Genomic DNA, 17,510 nt, shown 5'->3' with positions numbered 1-17,510 from the left:
CTGTTTCTATCACTAAGCCAGACATTTCTCCCAGTCCAAACATTCTCATTTTATATACTAACCTATTATGTGGTACAGTGTCAAATGCTTTGGAGAAGTCCAGATACACGACATCCATTGATTCACCGCGGTCAAGTCTACAACTTACCTCCTCATAGAAACTGATTAAATGACCAATCACTCATGAAGCCATGCTCATATGGCGTTATTTGCTTATTTTCATAAACTTAAACTTATTGTGATGATTATAATTTTTTGCATCGTTTACATTTGTATACAATATTTTTCTTGTTGTATTAGTTTGCTTGTATGCTTATTTTCTTTCCTCAAAAAATACACCTACTTAAACCCTCATTCTTGCTTCCAAAATTATCTGATAGTACCCTATATATTACTTTCAGGATCCTGGGAAAGCTGGATAACATAAAATAGGGACCACTGAATACTAAATGGACCCAAATAAATTGCACTTCTAGCTGCCAAACTGTGCCATAATTTGTCATTTTTACACTAAAATTCTAAAAGATCTGACCACAAAGTAGACAACAACGTACACCCTTCTTTTGTGATCTTATGCTGATGCACACAGTCAGTCTGCAGCCAAGGATGGTGTAGACAGGGAGAAAAGGACTCCTCTCTGCCTGCAAGATTTTAGTAAGACTGCTTGCTAACAGTCTTATAGGCATATCAAACAGGGACATTTTTATGTTTTAGGACTTTATATTAAAGGCACTTCATTGAACAGTACATGAATCCAAAAAAGGTTCAAACAAAAAGCGCCAGGTTTTGTTACATATCAATAGAAACATAGCCTCATACAATAAACGGCATATATATATATATATATATATATAGTAACCTACAATTATGATCCAACAAGGAACATAAAGACACATTCTCAATATGGTAAATCACAAAATATTACATTAATACATAATTAAAAACATAGGGTGAACAACATCAGAAGTGGTTAACATTGACCCCAATTGCTATACTAAGTCACTGGCCTCATTATCCCCGAAAAAGATGTATAACATATCAAAACATATCCGGGGGGGAAGAGACCCACCTGTAGACATGATCGAGGGAAATGATGGCCAGAAGACAGCTCGATGCGCATTTTTCGCATCCTCAGGTCAGAGGTTATGAAGAAATTACATCATTTATGCAGAGGATTGGCACCATCAATATCAGATCGGCGGGGGTCCGTCACCTGGCACCCCTGCCGATCAGCTGTATGAGCAGACAGCGCAGGCAGTGTGCACGTGCCGTCTCCCCTTTCTCTTTCTGCTAATTAGTCATAGACAGAAACAGCAAGCAGGAAGAGAGAGGGCACGTGAGCATGCTGCCTCCTCATACAGCTGATCGTTGGGGGTGTCGGACCCGCGACGATCTGATATTGATGACCTAGCTTGAGGATAGGTCATAAATATTAAAAGCCCAGGCAACTCCTTTAACACTACATATCTAGGGCAAACCTCATTCAACAGGCAGGGAAACCTAACATGTAAGGACATTTTTATATATTTCCGATGTGAGAATCCATGCGGTATACAAAGGTCCCAATGTATCTGTTCCATTCTATAAACTTGGTCACATCTATTTAGCCACTCATTTATCGATGGCGCCTCAGCGCTTTAAATTGAAGGGCCACTAAAGTTCTTGCCACTGAAAACAGGTGCAATTTAAGGCATATCAAGGAGCATGGGGCATGCAGAGTGCTTAATAGACATAGCTGAGGGCAAAAAAGTAATCTTACAGGCATGGGCTATAGAGTAACAAACATAAAACCAATACCCATTAATTTGTGCGGCAGTCCCACCAAATATACATGATGGTTGCTACATCTCCAGCAAAGTGGGTTAGTAGTCGGGATAAGTTGGTGCAGCCTTTCTGGAGTGTGTTACCAACGCACGAGAACCTTATAGTAATTTTCTTGCAGTCTAGAGCAGCGGGACACATCGGGTGTAAGAGAAACAGCTGAGCCTGAGCTTTCTCAGTAAAAAAGAAGATCTTGTTCCCACTGAGACAGAAATTGAGACGTGGCAAATTGAAAGAGGAACATTTTTATACATGTTTTAAATTTTTTTTTTTGTGTTTAGAGGTTTAGTGTCCCTTTACATGACCTTGTAAAAATTGAAAAATGCAGTCAAAATGAACATAAGATTTGTAATTTAATGTTTTAGATCTAACAGAAGACCATTGTGATTTAATACATAAAATTAAGAAGGCATTTGAAATATACAAAATACACCAGGAACACAAAACTTATTTTTTTAATTTTAGCCTTTTTTTATAATTAGTTGCTTGTTTGAATTTTTTCTTCTTCTTGATGATACTTCCAGCATCTTTGTTGTGAACCCAGCTGTTTCTTTGTTCCTCCCACTTGAGTTGCTTGATACCTATCAGGAGAAATATAAAAATGCAACATTTTAGTTTCTTTAAAGAAAAAAAAAGAAAGAAAGAAAAAAAGTTTATACAAAAATGATAGCTATATAAGAAGAATAAGGAAACAGTGTAAAGAGTTAACCATGTTAATTAAGTATTTTTATATTCTATAGATATCTGCTAGCTAAGTTATCAAACATAAAAAATGCATACATTTCCAAGACCTTTAACACATAACAGATTGGCGGCAGTGGAGCTACCAACAGCTGTGTAAACCAGGTATGAAAAGATGCCACCATCCCACTTAACTGGAGTCTCTCGGCTACTTTTCTCAAACTGCTTGAATTGCATTATAGTTCATATACACAGTTTGTAAATGGTTTCTTTGCCTTCTCTGCAGCTGTGATGCTAAAAAAAACCTCTTTGAAGTGATATGCTCGCAAGTACCCAGGGGCTTTTTCTAACTCCTCTTTAGTAGCGTCCTGCCTACATCAGTGTCTCTGCTTCTGAAATCCCACCCACGGCACCATCGAGCGGGCAAGCTTCCCACAGTGGGTATTGTACCGCGTATTCCCAGGCCCAGTATGTGATGTGCGCAGGGGCAGGATTTCAGGAGCAGACACGCTGACATAGGCAGAATGCTGAACTGCCTTACCGAAAGATAAGGAAGGACTTGTTTACCAGTAACGATGAGGGGCCTTAGCACTTGCAGCAATAGAAACTGTCCCTGGGCACTTAAAAGCTAATTAGCATATTGTTCGAAACTTTTTGCATCACAGCCACAGAAATCGCAGACAAAAGTAAAAATTTTTTAACCGAGTATATGAACTATAATGAGATTTAAACAGTTTAATGTGAGAAAAGTGCTGACAGACTCCCTTTAAAGTTCAGGACAGTTACTACTGTATATTAAACATTTTTATAAACTCTACAAGTAAAAAGGTCAGTTACATAATATACTTACTTGCATTTTCCTTATTTGACACAGCATTTATTCCAATATTATCAAATTTAGAACCAGTGTTGTCATCCAACATATCGCCAAACTGGAGCAAAAATACAGAAGATTATATCATAATTCAGGTTCATATAAACAGTATCAAATACTTGTTTACTGCTATTTTAAATTACTGGTGCCATTGAAAAATATAGCTTTTTTTCCAATCTCTGTGGACATCCCCCACCTCAGAATCACTGCTGAATAGTGACACATGACCCATCTGTTTTCAGCCTACAACTCCAAAAACCTCTTGTATGCACTTCAATTTTCAGGCCCCTCTATGCTTCACATCTCCACTAGTCTCCTTTCTCATCTGACAGCTGTAAATATAAGTAACCCTATTACAATTTTTTACTGATCCAATTCTCATTAGCAGTCTTCTCAGTTTGGCTGTATAATGCCAAGCTACTGCACAGGTTCTTGTACAATGAAGGTCCTCAGGTCTGGGTTCTGTGCCTATTAGGCTCTGCCAGAGGCAAGGCCTAATAGGTGCTTGTTGGGTTATCTACTGACAGGATAATAATAGATAAGCAGTCCAATGTATTATGTAGATCAGAGAGCTGGGTGTCAAAGTCCCCTGTGGGACTAATAAGTAAAAAGTGAATAACTGAATATAGAGTTATTTAAAAAACAAAAAATAATAATAATGATAATAATAATGATAATATATCAAAAGGGCACTTTAAAAAAAAAAAAAAATCCCTTCCACATATTTGGTATTGCCGCATCCGTAATGATCCAATTGATCATATAAATTATCCCGCAGAGTGAACATTGTAAAGAAAAAAAAAAAAAAAAAGAAAAAAAAAATATGCAGGAATCGCTGGTTTTTGCTTATCTGTCGCAAAAAAAAAAAAAAAAAAAAGTGATAGTTATGAACCCCTTAATGACAATTTACATTTTTTTTTGGTGCAAAAGTAGTAAAAGAATTTGCTATCGCTGTAATCATAAAGACCCACAGAGTAAAATTATCTATGCAACGAAGTTAAGGCAGCAAAATTTACAATGTACAAAGCCAATGATTAATAATTACTTGTGTGCTTCAAAATGGTGCCATTAAAAGCTGCAACTTGTCCCACAAAATACAAGCCCTCTCATAGCTACATGTGAAAAAAAATGTTTTTTGCCCTATAAGATGCACTTTTTTTCTCCCCAAAATGAGGGAGAGTTAGTGCGTCTTATGGGGTGAATATAGGGGAAAAAAAACATCCGGGTGCCGCTGCAGTGCTGGGATGAAAGGGCCGCATTGATGGATGGAATCAGCGGTGGTGAAGCAGGCTCATGATGGAAACATGAGTGCCCTCTGATTCTGCATTTACCGGTATATACCAGAGCGAAAGTCAAACTCTGAGCAAGGAAGCAGAGGGTACTACCGGCAACTAGTGGGCGTGCGCTCAAGTTGCCAGAAGTGCCCTCTGCTTCCCGCTTCGAGTTTAATTTTTGCTCTGGTATATACCGGTAAATGCAGGATCAGAGGGCACTCATGTTTCCATCCCGAGTCTGCACCGCCACCGCCGCGCTGCGGGTGTGAGGAGACAGGAACAGCCCCCTGCTGCAGATGGTGGGATGCAGGGGCTGGTTGCCTCTGCGGGTTGTCTGTGGTAGGGACCGGCCGACCGTAGCAAGTTGATGGGAGCGCAGGAGCAGGGAGACGAGGGGTGGAGCAGACTTCCCTGTCACACGTGACTGCTGTGAGAGCTGTTCCCTACCAGAAAGTCATTCCTAAGGTACGATTAAAGCGACCCCACTCCTGATTAAAGCGACCCCACTCCTGATTAAAGCGACCCCACTCCTGATTAAAGCGACCCCACTCCTGATTAAAGCGACCCCACTCCTGATTAAAGCGACCCCACTCCTGATTAAAGCGACCCCACTCCTGATTAAAGCGACCCCACTCCTGATTAAAGCGACCCCACTCCTGATTAAAGCGACCCCACTCCTGATTAAAGCGACCCCACTCCTGATTAAAGCGACCCCACTCCTGATTAAAGCGACCCCACTCCTGATTAAAGCGACCCCACTCCTGATTAAAGCGACCCCACTCCTGATTAAAGCGACCCCACTCCTGATTAAAGCGACCCCACTCCTGATTAAAGCGACCCCACTCCTGATTAAAGCGACCCCACTCCTGATTAAAGCGACCCCACTCCTGATTAAAGCGACCCCACTCCTGATTAAAGCGACCCCACTCCTGATGTAATACTTTTACACCTTTTGTTCAAAATATTTTACTTTTTTCACCCTGTAAAACCTATGCGTCTTATAGGGCAAAAATACGGTATATAGATATAGCTCTTGGAATGTGATTATGAAATAAATGGTCACTAAGGCCTAAATTGCATATGTGGGGAAGGGATTAATGTTTAAATCAGTCACTAGTAATGGTTTAATTACTCTTAGTTAAGCTAAGAGTCCTGCATATCAGCTCTTAGCTTAGCGAAGCAGGAACCTCAGATAATTCCGGCATAGCACATGGTTACAGTGTACCCGTGTGCTATACCATCATTTAGTAATCCTCCGGGGGGCACAGACAGGAGAAGCAATATGTGGCCCCATTGAAAAAATGTGTACTCCGTACTCCGCTGAGCAGTCAGCGGTGCTCTGAAAAGTCACTTTTAAGTGCACAGGGAAAGGTGCGCTTTAGGGAGAGAAAAGTGTATTAAAAATAAATTAATAAAGTATATTACAAAAACTGTTGATAGGGCATTCGGGACATGTTAACAAAAATGTATTCAAAAAGTTTAGTTACTCTTTAACCCTTAGGTCCCTTTCACACAAGCGAGTTTGCCACACGGGTGCAATGTGTGAATTGAATATACTGCACCCGCATTGAATCCTGACCCATTAATTTCTATGGGTCTGTGTACATGAGCATTGATTTTCACTCATCATTTCTGAGTTCTGTGAAAAATCGCAGCATGTTCTGTATTCTGCATTTTTCACGCAGTCCTGGTCCCAAAGAAGTGAATGGGGCTTCCAAGAAAAACGCATTGTATCCGAATGCAAAACTTTTTTCACTGATGGTTGCTAGGAGATGGTTTGTAGTTCTTCAGTTTTTTTTCATAAAAAAAAACTGAACGCAGTTGCAGACAAAACTGACTGACCTTGCGTGCAAGACATTCATTTCTTCCTTATCAGATCTGGACGCAATCTGTCGTTCTTATGAAAGGGGCCTTAAAGGACCTTGCGATTTTACAGTTTAGCGTTTCACTCCCCGCCTTCCCAGAGCCATAACTTTTTTGATTTATTCCGTTCACAAAGCCTTATGCAGGCTTATTTTTTTCTGGGCAAGTTATACTTTCTAATGGCACTATTCAATATTGCATATGATATAGTGGGGAGCTGGAAAAAATATTCTAAAAGGGGTGGAATTGGAAAGAAACACAATTCTGCCATAGTTCTATTTTTTTTTTGTAAAGCATTGCCTATGCAGTAAAATCAACCTGTTAGTACAATTACAATCATACTGAAAATAAAAAAAAATAGAAGAAAAAAAAAATTATTTATGCAATATTCTGACCCCTATAGTTATTTTTGTTATGTGTACGGAGCTCTATACGAGGGTTTATTTTTATCAGGGCAATCTGTACTTTTCATTGTATGCGACTTTTGATAACTTAATACATTTTTTTGGGGCAGGTGAAATTTTCTGTTACACCATTCACCATATAGGATAGATATTGTTATAGTTCAATAGTGTGATTTGAACTTTTATATATATTTTTTTTACATTTAAAAAAAAAAAAACAAAAAAAAAAAAAACACTTTGTTTAAGTCACCCTGGGTGACTATAACTGGCAATCATTGGATTGCCCATTCTGTGATGGCTATCATTAGATAGGCATGACAGAACACTCCTTTTACAATATACCAATACAGTGCTGCCACCTGCTGGCCCGTATTGGTATATTCTAGTAGCTATTGGAGCCTGCTTGAGGCTTCAGGCTATTACTATACGATAACAGGTTCCCATGTTGTAAAGAGCATGGGGGATGCGCAGCTCTTGCTTCCGGGGCACTCAGATCAGAGGTTTTAAATGTATGCAATCAGCCGTAGGGTATACGCTGTTTGGAGGGGGAAAAAAATAAAATAAAAAAAAGGATTGGAAAAAATATAATCATTACTTCACTACCACCTCTGCTATTTCAATTCTGCTCCAGTCCCTGCTACTCTCAACTTCCTGCTCCAGTGCTTGATACACAAATGTTGTGGACTGCCCACTCAGTCAATCAGATTGATGCGCGTCGCTGCTGTTCTAAGGCAGTCCAAGCCATTTCTGTGTCTAGAGCAGAGGCAGAAACTGGAGACAAGCAGAGACCGAAGCAGTGTTGAAACAGCAGCAATAAGGGATTGGTGAATAAAGGTTCCTTTTTTTTAACCTATTCCTCAATTTTTGCCCAATTATTCCCCTGAAAACCCTTTTCATCATGTTATGATTCATTGATAAAAGTATTGTAATAAAAATAAATAAAGCTAGAAGGTTTACCTCTTCAGCAGCAGCTAACATGTCGTCTTCTTTAAATTGTCTCTTCTTTCCTTTAATTTCTTCTGTGCATTAAAAAAAAAAAAAAAAAAATCTCAAAATATGGTAAACATTAAAGGGAATATATCAGCAGATTTTTATCTATGAAACTGGTTAACCTGATGCATGAGTGCTTGGCAGCTGAAGGCATCTATGTTGGTCCTATGTTCATATGTGCCCACATTAGGGAGAGAAATTATGTTTTAATGAATGCAAATGAGCCTTTAGGAGCAATGTCTCCTTAATGAATAATTAATATGTGCTTTAAAAGAAGGGGTGCAAGCAGAATGAGCTAGATATAAGCAAACCGTAGAAGTCAATAGTGAAAGGGTCTGACTGTGTATACTGTAATAGTTTTTTTGCGCCATTGTGGCCATGAATAGGGTATGACAAATGAACTGTGAATATAATCTTAAACACTAAAAAGGGTTGGTCATTATAGATTACCTGTTGTACATCATTTCCTGTCATGAAACCATTGGTACTCATGTCTGATGGTTTAATATGTGAAAGTCATGTTTAACGGCAGTTCTTATCAGCAAGCAAGCACCGCGGTCAGCACCAAAAGCACTAGTCCCATGAATCAGTGACCTCAATTGACTTACACTGCAGATGGACAAAGGAAATAGTCTGTATGCATTCTTTTTGCAGTACATTTGAGACTTCAGATGGCCATGAGAGGCCATTTTGAGATCACAGCTCTGACATGCAGGTAAGAGGAACAGCTAGTAAACATGAACCATGTATATTAACCCTGTCCTGACCAGCGCTGTAATAGTACAGCGCTGCGGGAAGTGACTTCCCGACCGGTGCCGTAGTACTGCAGCGGACCGGCTGTTCCCGTTAGCCAGACCTTTGCTGTATGCGCTGGCATCCGTGAAAACACAGATGAAGGAGCATTAACCCTCACTATGCTGTGGTCAACACTGACCACGGCATGTGTAGGGTGTGTGGAGGGAGGGAGCTCCCTCCCCGTCCCCATCGGGTCCCCGATGGCTGGGAGTTTTCCGCACGGGTGAAACGCATTGCACCCGCACTGAATCCTGCATCCTGAATCCTTCTTTCAAGACCTGCAAAAGGACCTTTGATGACGTAATCACACTCACCATGTGGTGACGTCAAACATCCTTTAGCAGGTCCTGAAAGAAGAAGGAAGACGACGATACCGGCTGCACGATCAAGTGGATGAGGAGAGTTAATTTTTTTTTATTTTTTAACCCCTCAAACAACATTTTAGTAAGCATTCTATATTAAGAATGCTATTATTTTCCCTTATAACCATGTTATAAGCAAAAATAATACAATCTACAGAACACCTAACCCAAATCCGAACTTCAATGAACAAGTCCGGGTCCGGGTACCACATTCAGTTTTTTTTATCACGGGCGTGCAAAACGACTAAAAATGCGTGCACACTCGTGCGGGTTTTCTGCAATGCACACGCGACGCATCCAGAGTAAATCCAGGACACCCGTGTGAAAGAGGCCTTACAGCCAATGCATTGGAGAGGGGATCAGACCCCCAAATTTGTGTGTGTGTGTGTGGGGAGTTAATAGTTAACCACTTCAGCCCCGCTAGCTGAAACCCCCTTCATGACCAGAGCACTTTTTACACTTCGGCACTACACTCCTTTCACCGTTTATCGCTCGGTCATGCAACTTACAACCCAAATGAATTTTACCTCCTTTTCTTCTCACTAATAGAGCTTTCATTTGGTGGTATTTTATTGCTGCTGACATTTTTACTTTTTTTGTTATTAATCAAAATGCAACTATTTTTTTTGCAAAAAAATGAAATTCTTCACTTTCAGCTGTAAAATTTTGCAAAAAAAACGACATCCATATATAAATTTTTCGCCAAATTTATTGTTCTACATGTCTTTGATAAAAAAAAAATGTTTGGGCAAAAGTTATAGCGTTTACACACTATGGTACAAAAATGTGAATTTCCGCTTTTTGAAACAGCTCTGATTTTCTGAGCACCTGTCATGTTTCCTGAGGTTCTACAATGCCCAAACAGTAGAAAAACCCCACAAATGACCCCATTTCGGAAAGTAGACACCCTAAGGTATTCGCTGATGGGCATAGTGAGTTCATAGAACTTTTTATTTTTTGTCACAAGTTAGCGGAAAATGATGATGATTTATTTTATTTTTTTCTTACAAAGTCTCATATTCCACTAACTTGCGACAAAAAATTAAAAATTCTAGGAACTCACCATGCCCCTCACAGAATACCTTGGGGTGTCTTCTTTCCAAAATGGGGTCACTTGTGGGGTAGTTATACTGCCCTGGCAATTTAGGGGCCCAAATGTGTGAGAAGAACTTTGCAATCAAAATGTGTAAAAAATGGCCTGCGAAATCCGAAAGGTGCACTTTGGAATATGTGCCCCTTTGCCCACCTTGGCAGAAAAAAAGTGTCACACATCTGGTATCGCCGTACTCAGGAGAAGTTGGGGAATGTGTTTTGGGGTGTCATTTTACATATACCCATGCTGGGTGAGAGAAATATCTTGGCAAAAGACAACTTTTCCAATTTTTTTTATACAAAGTTGGCATTTGACCAAGATATTTTTTTCACCCAGCATGGGTATATGTAAAATGACACCCCAAAACACATTCCCCAACTTCTCCCGAGTACGGCGATACCACATGTGTGACACTTTTTTGCAGCCTAGATGCGCAAAGGTGCCCAAATTCCTTTTAGGAGGGTATTTTTAGACATTTGGATCCCAGACTTCTTCTCACGCTTTAGGGCCCCTAAAAAGCCAGGGCAGTATAAATACCCCACATGTGGCCCCACTTTGGAAAGAAGACACCCCAAGGTATCCAATGAGGGGCCTGGCAAGTTCATTGAAATTTTTTTTTTCGCATAAGTTAGCGGAAATTGTTTTTTTTTTTTAAAACATTTTCTCACAAAGTCTCACTTTCCGCTAAGGCTACTTTCACACTAGCGTTCGTCGGTCCGCTCGTGAGCTCCGTTTGAAGGGGCTCACGAGCGGACCCGAACGCAGCCGTCCAGCCCTGATGCAGTCTGAATGGATGCGGATCCGCTCAGACTGCATCAGTCTGGCGGCGTTCAGCCTCCGCTCGCCTCCGCACGGACAGGCGGACAGCTAAACACTGCTTGCAGCGTTCGGGTGTCCGCCTGGCCGTGCGGAGGCGTGCGGATCCGTCCAGACTTACAATGTAAGTCAATGGGGACGGATCCGTTTGAAGATGCCACAATATGGCTCAATCTTCAGGCCATATTGTGAACATATTGTGTTTACATTGAAAGTCTGGACGGATCCGTCCGAGGCTATTTTCACACTTAGCTTTTATATGCTAAAATAATGCAGACGGATCCGTTCTGAACGGAGCCTCCGTCTGCATTATTATGATCGGATCCGTTCAGAACGGATCCGATCGAACGCTAGTGTGAAAGTAGCCTAACTTAGGACAAAAATTTAAATCTTTCATGGACTCAATATGCCCCTCAGCGAATACCTTGGGGTGTCTTCTTTCCAAAATGGGGTCAGTTGTGGGGTGTTTGTACTGCCCTGGCATTTGAGGGTCTCCGCAATCATTACATGTATGGCCAGCATTAGGAGTTTCTGCTATTCTCCTTATATTGAGCATACAGGTAATGAGATTTTTTTTTTCCGTTCAGCCTCTGGGCTGAAAGAAAAAAATGAACGGCACAGATTTCTTCATTCGCATCGATCAATGTGGATGAAAAAATCTCTGCCAAAAAAAAAAAAATGGAGGGGAAAGGCGTCTGCCAGGACATAGGAGCTCCGCCCTACATCCATACCCACTTAGCTCGTATGCCCTGGCAAACCAGATTTCTCCATTCACATCAATCGGTGTGGATGAATAAATCATTGCCGGGATTTTTTTTTTTTTTTTTTATATATATACAAAGTTTTTGCCAAAGCATAGGAACGCCGCCTCCTCCTCAGCTCGTATGCTTCGGCAAACGTATCTGTTACTGCAGAGTAGAAATCTCGTCTTGCAGCGCCGCATACACCGACTTGCGTGAAATCTGACAGCAGCGCAATGCTTCTGTCAGAATGCACATCGGTGCTGCAGCTAGTCGATCGGTTGGTCCACCTGGAAGGTAAAAAAAGAAGGAAAAAAAAAAGAAAAAACCAGGCCGCAACGCAATAATTTTATTAACTTTGCAACAGAACATATAAACTTTAACTTTTTTAACTGAACATTAACCTTTTTGCTTACTGGTGTTTTTTTTTTATTTTTTTTTTACCTTTATAGAACAAACCTCTCCTTCCCCATGGGTCAATGTGCAAAGCGCAAATCGCCCAAAGATGTGGCAAAGTGCGTTATGCACTTTGTCCCATGTGAAAGGAGACGTTTGCAGCAGCAGTGAGTGAATGGGCCCTAATAGCCCTGTGTGCCTGTCCTGGTGAGATGATCCCTATGCTAGGTGTACCTGTGTGTGGTACTTCCGGAAACACTCCCCTAAGCATAGGGCAGGGTGGTCAGGACAGTCAGGACAGAATTAGCGGGTGTCACGCCTTATTCCACTCCTGCTACAGACACAACTTTTTTTTCGTGGTGGCTGTCGGTTTGAGGTACCAGCAACGACACTGGGTACAGGAGGTTCGCGATGATCTCTTCCTGAAATTTGAGGAAGGATCCAGTTCTCCCAGCCTTACTGTAGAGAACAAAACTATTGTACAGAGCCAATTGAATCAAATATACAGACACCTTCTTATACCAGCGTCTGGTTCTGCGGGAAACTAAATACGGAGACAACATCTGGTCATTGAAGTCCACCCCTCCCATGTGAAGGTTATAGTCGTGGACTGAGAGGGGCTTTTCAATGACACGGGTTGCTCGCTCAATTTGTATTGTCGTGTCTGCGTGAATGGAGGAGAGCATGTAAACGTCACGCTTGTCTCTCCATTTCACCGCGAGCAGTTCTTCGTTACACAGTGCGGCCCTCTGCCCCCTTGCAAGACGGGTGCTAACGAGCCGTTGGGGGAAGCCCGCGCGACTAGTTCGCGCGGTACCACAGGCGCCAATCCGTTCTAGAAACAAATGCCTAAAGAGGGCCACACTTGTGTAAAAATTGTCCACATAAAGATGGTACCCCTTGCCGAATAAGGGTGACACCAAGTCCCAAACTGTCTTCCCACTGCTCCCCAGGTAGTCAGGGCAACCGACCGGCTCCAGGGTCTGATCTTTTCCCTCATAGATCCGAAATTTGTGGGTATAGCCTGTGGCCCTTTCACAGAGCTTATACAATTTGACCCCATACCGGGCGCGCTTGCTTGGGATGTATTGTTTGAAGCCAAGGTGCCCGGTAAAAAGTATCAGGGACTCGTCTACGCAGATGTTTTGCTCTGGGGTATACAAATCTGCAAATTTCAGGTTGAAATGGTCTATGAGGGGCCGAATTTTGTGGAGCCGGTCAAAAGCAGGGTGGCCTCTGGGACGGGAGGCGGTGTTGTCACTAAAGTGCAGGAAATGCAGGATGGTCTCAAATCGTGTCCTGGACATAGCAGCAGAGAACATGGGCATGTGATTAATCGGGTTCGTGGACCAATATGACCGCAATTCATGCTTTTTTGTCAGGCCCATGTTGAGGAGGAGGCCCAGAAAAGTTTTAAGTTCGGAAACTTGGACTGGTTTCCACCGGAAAGGCTGGGCATAAAAGCTTCCCGGGTGATAAATTGTGTGGCATACCGGTTTGTCTCTGCCACAACTAAGTCTAAGAGCTCCGCAGTCAAGAACAGCTCAAAAAATCCCAGGGCCGAATCGATCTGAGCTGTCTCAACCCGAACTCCAGATTGGGCGGTGAAAGGGAAAACTACAGGTGCGGCTGAAGTTGGGGACTGCCAATCAGGGTTTGCCAGCACCTCAGGGACTCTAGGGGCTCTACGGGCACGTCTTTGCGGTGGCTGCGACGGGGTCACTACTGCACGTGCCACCGTACCAGCTTCAACTGCCCTTCTGGTGCTCGCTACTTCACCATGTTCTACGGCAGTGCTGGTACTAGGTCCAGGAAGGGCTGGGCTGCTGGTGTATGCCTCACCACGTAATCCGACAGCACCAGCCCCACTCTGCTGCTCTTGAAGCGGATCCTGCGCAACCTGCGGTCTAGCGACACGGGGCCGGGTACGCCTGGTGGTATCAGGGACCTCAGCCTCCTCGTCCGAACTTTGGGTCAGAGAGCCACTGCTTTCTACAGGTTCGTATTCTGACCCGCTGGATTCATCAGATGAGGGTTCCCACTCCTCATCCGACTGGGTCAGAAGCCTGTAGGCCTCTTCAGAGGAATACCCCGTTAGACATGTGGGCAACTAAATTTAGGGGTATTCCCTGAGACTACCCAAGAAAAAAAAAAAGCAAGCCTGTCTTACAAATGGGAGGCTAGCGAAGTACCGGAGGCCGCTGCGGTTGATAAAAAATATCAAAACGGATTTTTTTTTATCGCCGCAGTGCGTGTAAAGTGAATGTGCAGTGATCAAAAAAAAAAAATTTTTTTGTCACTGCGGTGGGGCGGGTGTGGGTGAACGCACGTGTGGGCGACCGATCAGGCAAACACTGCGTTTTGGGTGGAGGGCGAACTAAAGTGACACCAATACTATTATAGATCTGACCGTGATCAGTTTTGATCACTTCCAGATACTATAAAAGTACAAATGCTGATTAGCGATACGCTAATCAGCGAATAACGGACTGCGGTGCGGTGGGCTGGGCGCTAACCGATCCCTAAACTACCTAACCAAGGGGCCTAAACTATACTGAAACCTAACGGTCAATACCAGTGAAAAAAAAAGTGACAGTTTGCACTGATCACTTTTTTCCTTTCACTAGTGATTGACAGGGCGATCAAAGGGGTGATCAAAGGGTTAATTGGGGTTCAGGGGGTGTGATCTGGGGCTAGTATGTGATGTTTGGTGTACTCACTGTGTAGCCTGCTCCTCTGCTGGATCCAACCGACGAAAAGAACCAGCAGAGGAGCAGGCAGCCATATAACAGATCATATTTACAAATACGATCTGTTATCTGGCCTTTGATTGGATTTTTTAAAAATCAGCAACCTGCCAGCCACGATCATTGGCCGTCAGGTTGCTGACGAAATACTTCTCGACGAGATGCCGGCCCGCGATGCGCATGCGCGGGCCGGCTGTGACGAAATCTCGCGTCTTGCGAGATGACGCGCCGATGCGTCCAGGAGGAATAAATCAACCACCTCCAGGACGCATCGGTGCGTACAGCGGTCGGGAGGCGGTTAATATAAAGTTTTCCATTTCTTGTCTCAATTATTTTTTTAAATAGCTCTATGAAAATATCAAATGAAAAAAGCCGTGCCAAAACAAACATTTTTTGGTCACCTTCCCTCACAAAAAGTGTAATACCAAGCGATCAAAAAAGGCGTATGTATGCCAAAATGGTACCAAACCGTCATCTCATCCCACAAAAAATGAGACCCTAAGACAATGGGTGGTTTCCATTATCAAAGCCCCTCAAAATCACTTTATATATGAATTGGTGCTTAAAAAAAATATTTATGTACCCGACTGTATACTGGCCAACCTCTTTAACCCATTCCCTAGCAAGAACATATCTCACATCCGTGATGGGTGGCAGTTCAACAACCAAAAACGTATCTCATATGTCCTTGCTACTGATGGCTGGATCTCAAGCTGTGTAGAGGTACTGCTATGACCATGGTCATTTTTTTAAACGTAGGTTGTCAGGTTTGAAAGAAGACATGGCAGAATAAAAAAAAGCTCTTCCCTTCCGACCAGCTGTGCTGTCATATATAACCTGAGGGAGTGACCTAGGTACAAGATTCTATCCAGGAGTCTGACTTAATCCTTGCCCAAATGGGATCTCCACAGCCGCCCATCCCCTTGCGCAACACATGTCGTCGTGTAGCCCTAGCATTAAAGGGGCAGGCCGCTGTGGAGGTCAATGTTAAAAGGGGGCGGACACCAAGGAAATCACTGTGAAGGGTGCAGGGGCCACTATTAAAGGGGCAACTGTTGTGGAGGTCACTGTTAAGGCAGCAGGGTACTGTGAGGTCACTAATAAGAGCAGACCCCTGAGGAGGTCACTGTCAAGGGAGTGGGGTGCTTTGAAAATCAAAGTTAAGGGGATGGGCTGCTGTGGAGGTCCCATTTTAAAGTGGCAAGGCACTGCGGGGGGGGGGGGGCAATGTTAAGGGGTGGGGGACTGTAGAGGTCACTGTTATGGGGGATACTGTCTATCTTTTAACAACATACACAAACAGATGAAATATACCTGTGCGAAGCCAGGTAATTCTGCTAGCGTATATACACTCACCTAAAGAATTATTAGGAACACCATACTAATACGGTGTTGGACCCCCTTTTGTCTTCGGAACTGCCTTAACTCTACGTGGCATTGATTCAACAAGGTGCTGATAGCATTCTTTAGAAATGTTGGCCCATATTGATAGGATAGCATCTTGCAGTTGATGGAGATTTGAGGGATGCACATCCAGGGCACGAAGCTCCTGTTCCACCACATCCCAAAGATGCTCTATTGGGTTTAGATCTGGTGACTGTGGGGCCATTTTAGTACAGTGAACTCATTGTAATGTTCAAGAAACCAATTTGAAATGATTTGAGCTTTGTGACATGGTGCATTATCCTGCTGGAAGTAGCCATCAGAGGATGGGTACATGGTGGTCATGAAGGGATGGACATGGTCAGAAACAATGCTCAGGTAGCCTGTGGCATTTAAACGATGGCCAATTGACACTAAGGGGCCTAAAGTGTCCCAGAAAACATCCCCCACACCATTACACCACCACCAGCCTGCAGTGTGGTAACAAGGCATGATGGATACATGTTCTCATTCTGTTTACGCCAAATTCGGACTCTACCATTTGAATGTCTCAACAGAAATAGAGACTCATCTGACCAGGCAACAGTTTTCCAGTCTCCAACAGTCCTATTTTTGGTGAGCTCGTGCAAATTGTAGCCTGTTTTTCCTATTTGTAGTGGAGATAAGTGGTACCCGGTGGGGTCTTCTGCTGTTGTAGCCCATCCGCCTCAAGGTTGTGCGTGTTGTGGCTTCACAAATGCTTTGCTGCATACCTCGGTTGTAACGAGTGGTTATTTCAGTCAACGTTGCTCTTCTATCAGCTTGAATCAGTCGGCCCATTCTCCTCTGACCTCTAGCATCAACAAGGCATTTTCGCCCACAGGACTGCCGCATACTGGATGTTTTTCTTTTTTCACACCATTCTTTGTAAACCCTAGAAATGGTTGTGCGTGAAAATCCCAGTAATTGAGCAGATTGTGAAATACTCAGACCGGCCTGTCTGGCACCAACAACCATGCCACGCTCAAAATGGCTTAAATCTCCTTTCTTTCCCATTCTGACATTCAGTTTGGAGTTCAGGAGATTGTCTTGGCCAGGACCACAACCCTACATGCATTGAAGCAACTGCCATGTGATTGGCTGACTAGATAATCGCATTAATGAGAAATAGAACAGGTGTTCCTAATAATTCTTTAGGCGAGTGTATATAATTCAACCGTTCCTGTGATATTTGCATTTCTTTAACACATGCAGCATTGAGTGTAGACATGTGTGTTATGTATAAACTGAAA

The 17,510-nt window shown here is 42.9% G+C and overlaps 1 protein-coding gene across 1 annotated transcript in view; it reads right to left on the bottom strand.

The window, feature by feature from the left end:
• Positions 1 to 2,155: 2,155 nt before the first annotated feature.
• The window catches only part of CEBPZ (CCAAT enhancer binding protein zeta), an 81,209-nt gene continuing 65,854 nt past the window's right edge, over positions 2,156 to 17,510 (bottom strand). Inside the window, exons 13-15 of the mRNA XM_044290138.1 lie at positions 7,875 to 7,936; positions 3,353 to 3,434; positions 2,156 to 2,402 (exon numbers count right to left, since the gene is read on the bottom strand). Coding sequence (XP_044146073.1) covers positions 2,269 to 2,402; positions 3,353 to 3,434; positions 7,875 to 7,936 — 278 coding nt within the window. The 3' untranslated portion in view covers positions 2,156 to 2,268. The remainder of the gene's footprint in view (positions 2,403 to 3,352; positions 3,435 to 7,874; positions 7,937 to 17,510) is intronic.

This window comes from Bufo gargarizans, chromosome 4 (assembly GCF_014858855.1).
Source record: "Bufo gargarizans isolate SCDJY-AF-19 chromosome 4, ASM1485885v1, whole genome shotgun sequence".
Classification (NCBI taxonomy): domain Eukaryota; kingdom Metazoa; phylum Chordata; class Amphibia; order Anura; family Bufonidae; genus Bufo; species Bufo gargarizans.
The sequence above is the reverse complement of the archived record's forward strand: the minus strand, read 5'-3'. Positions and strand labels throughout refer to the sequence as shown.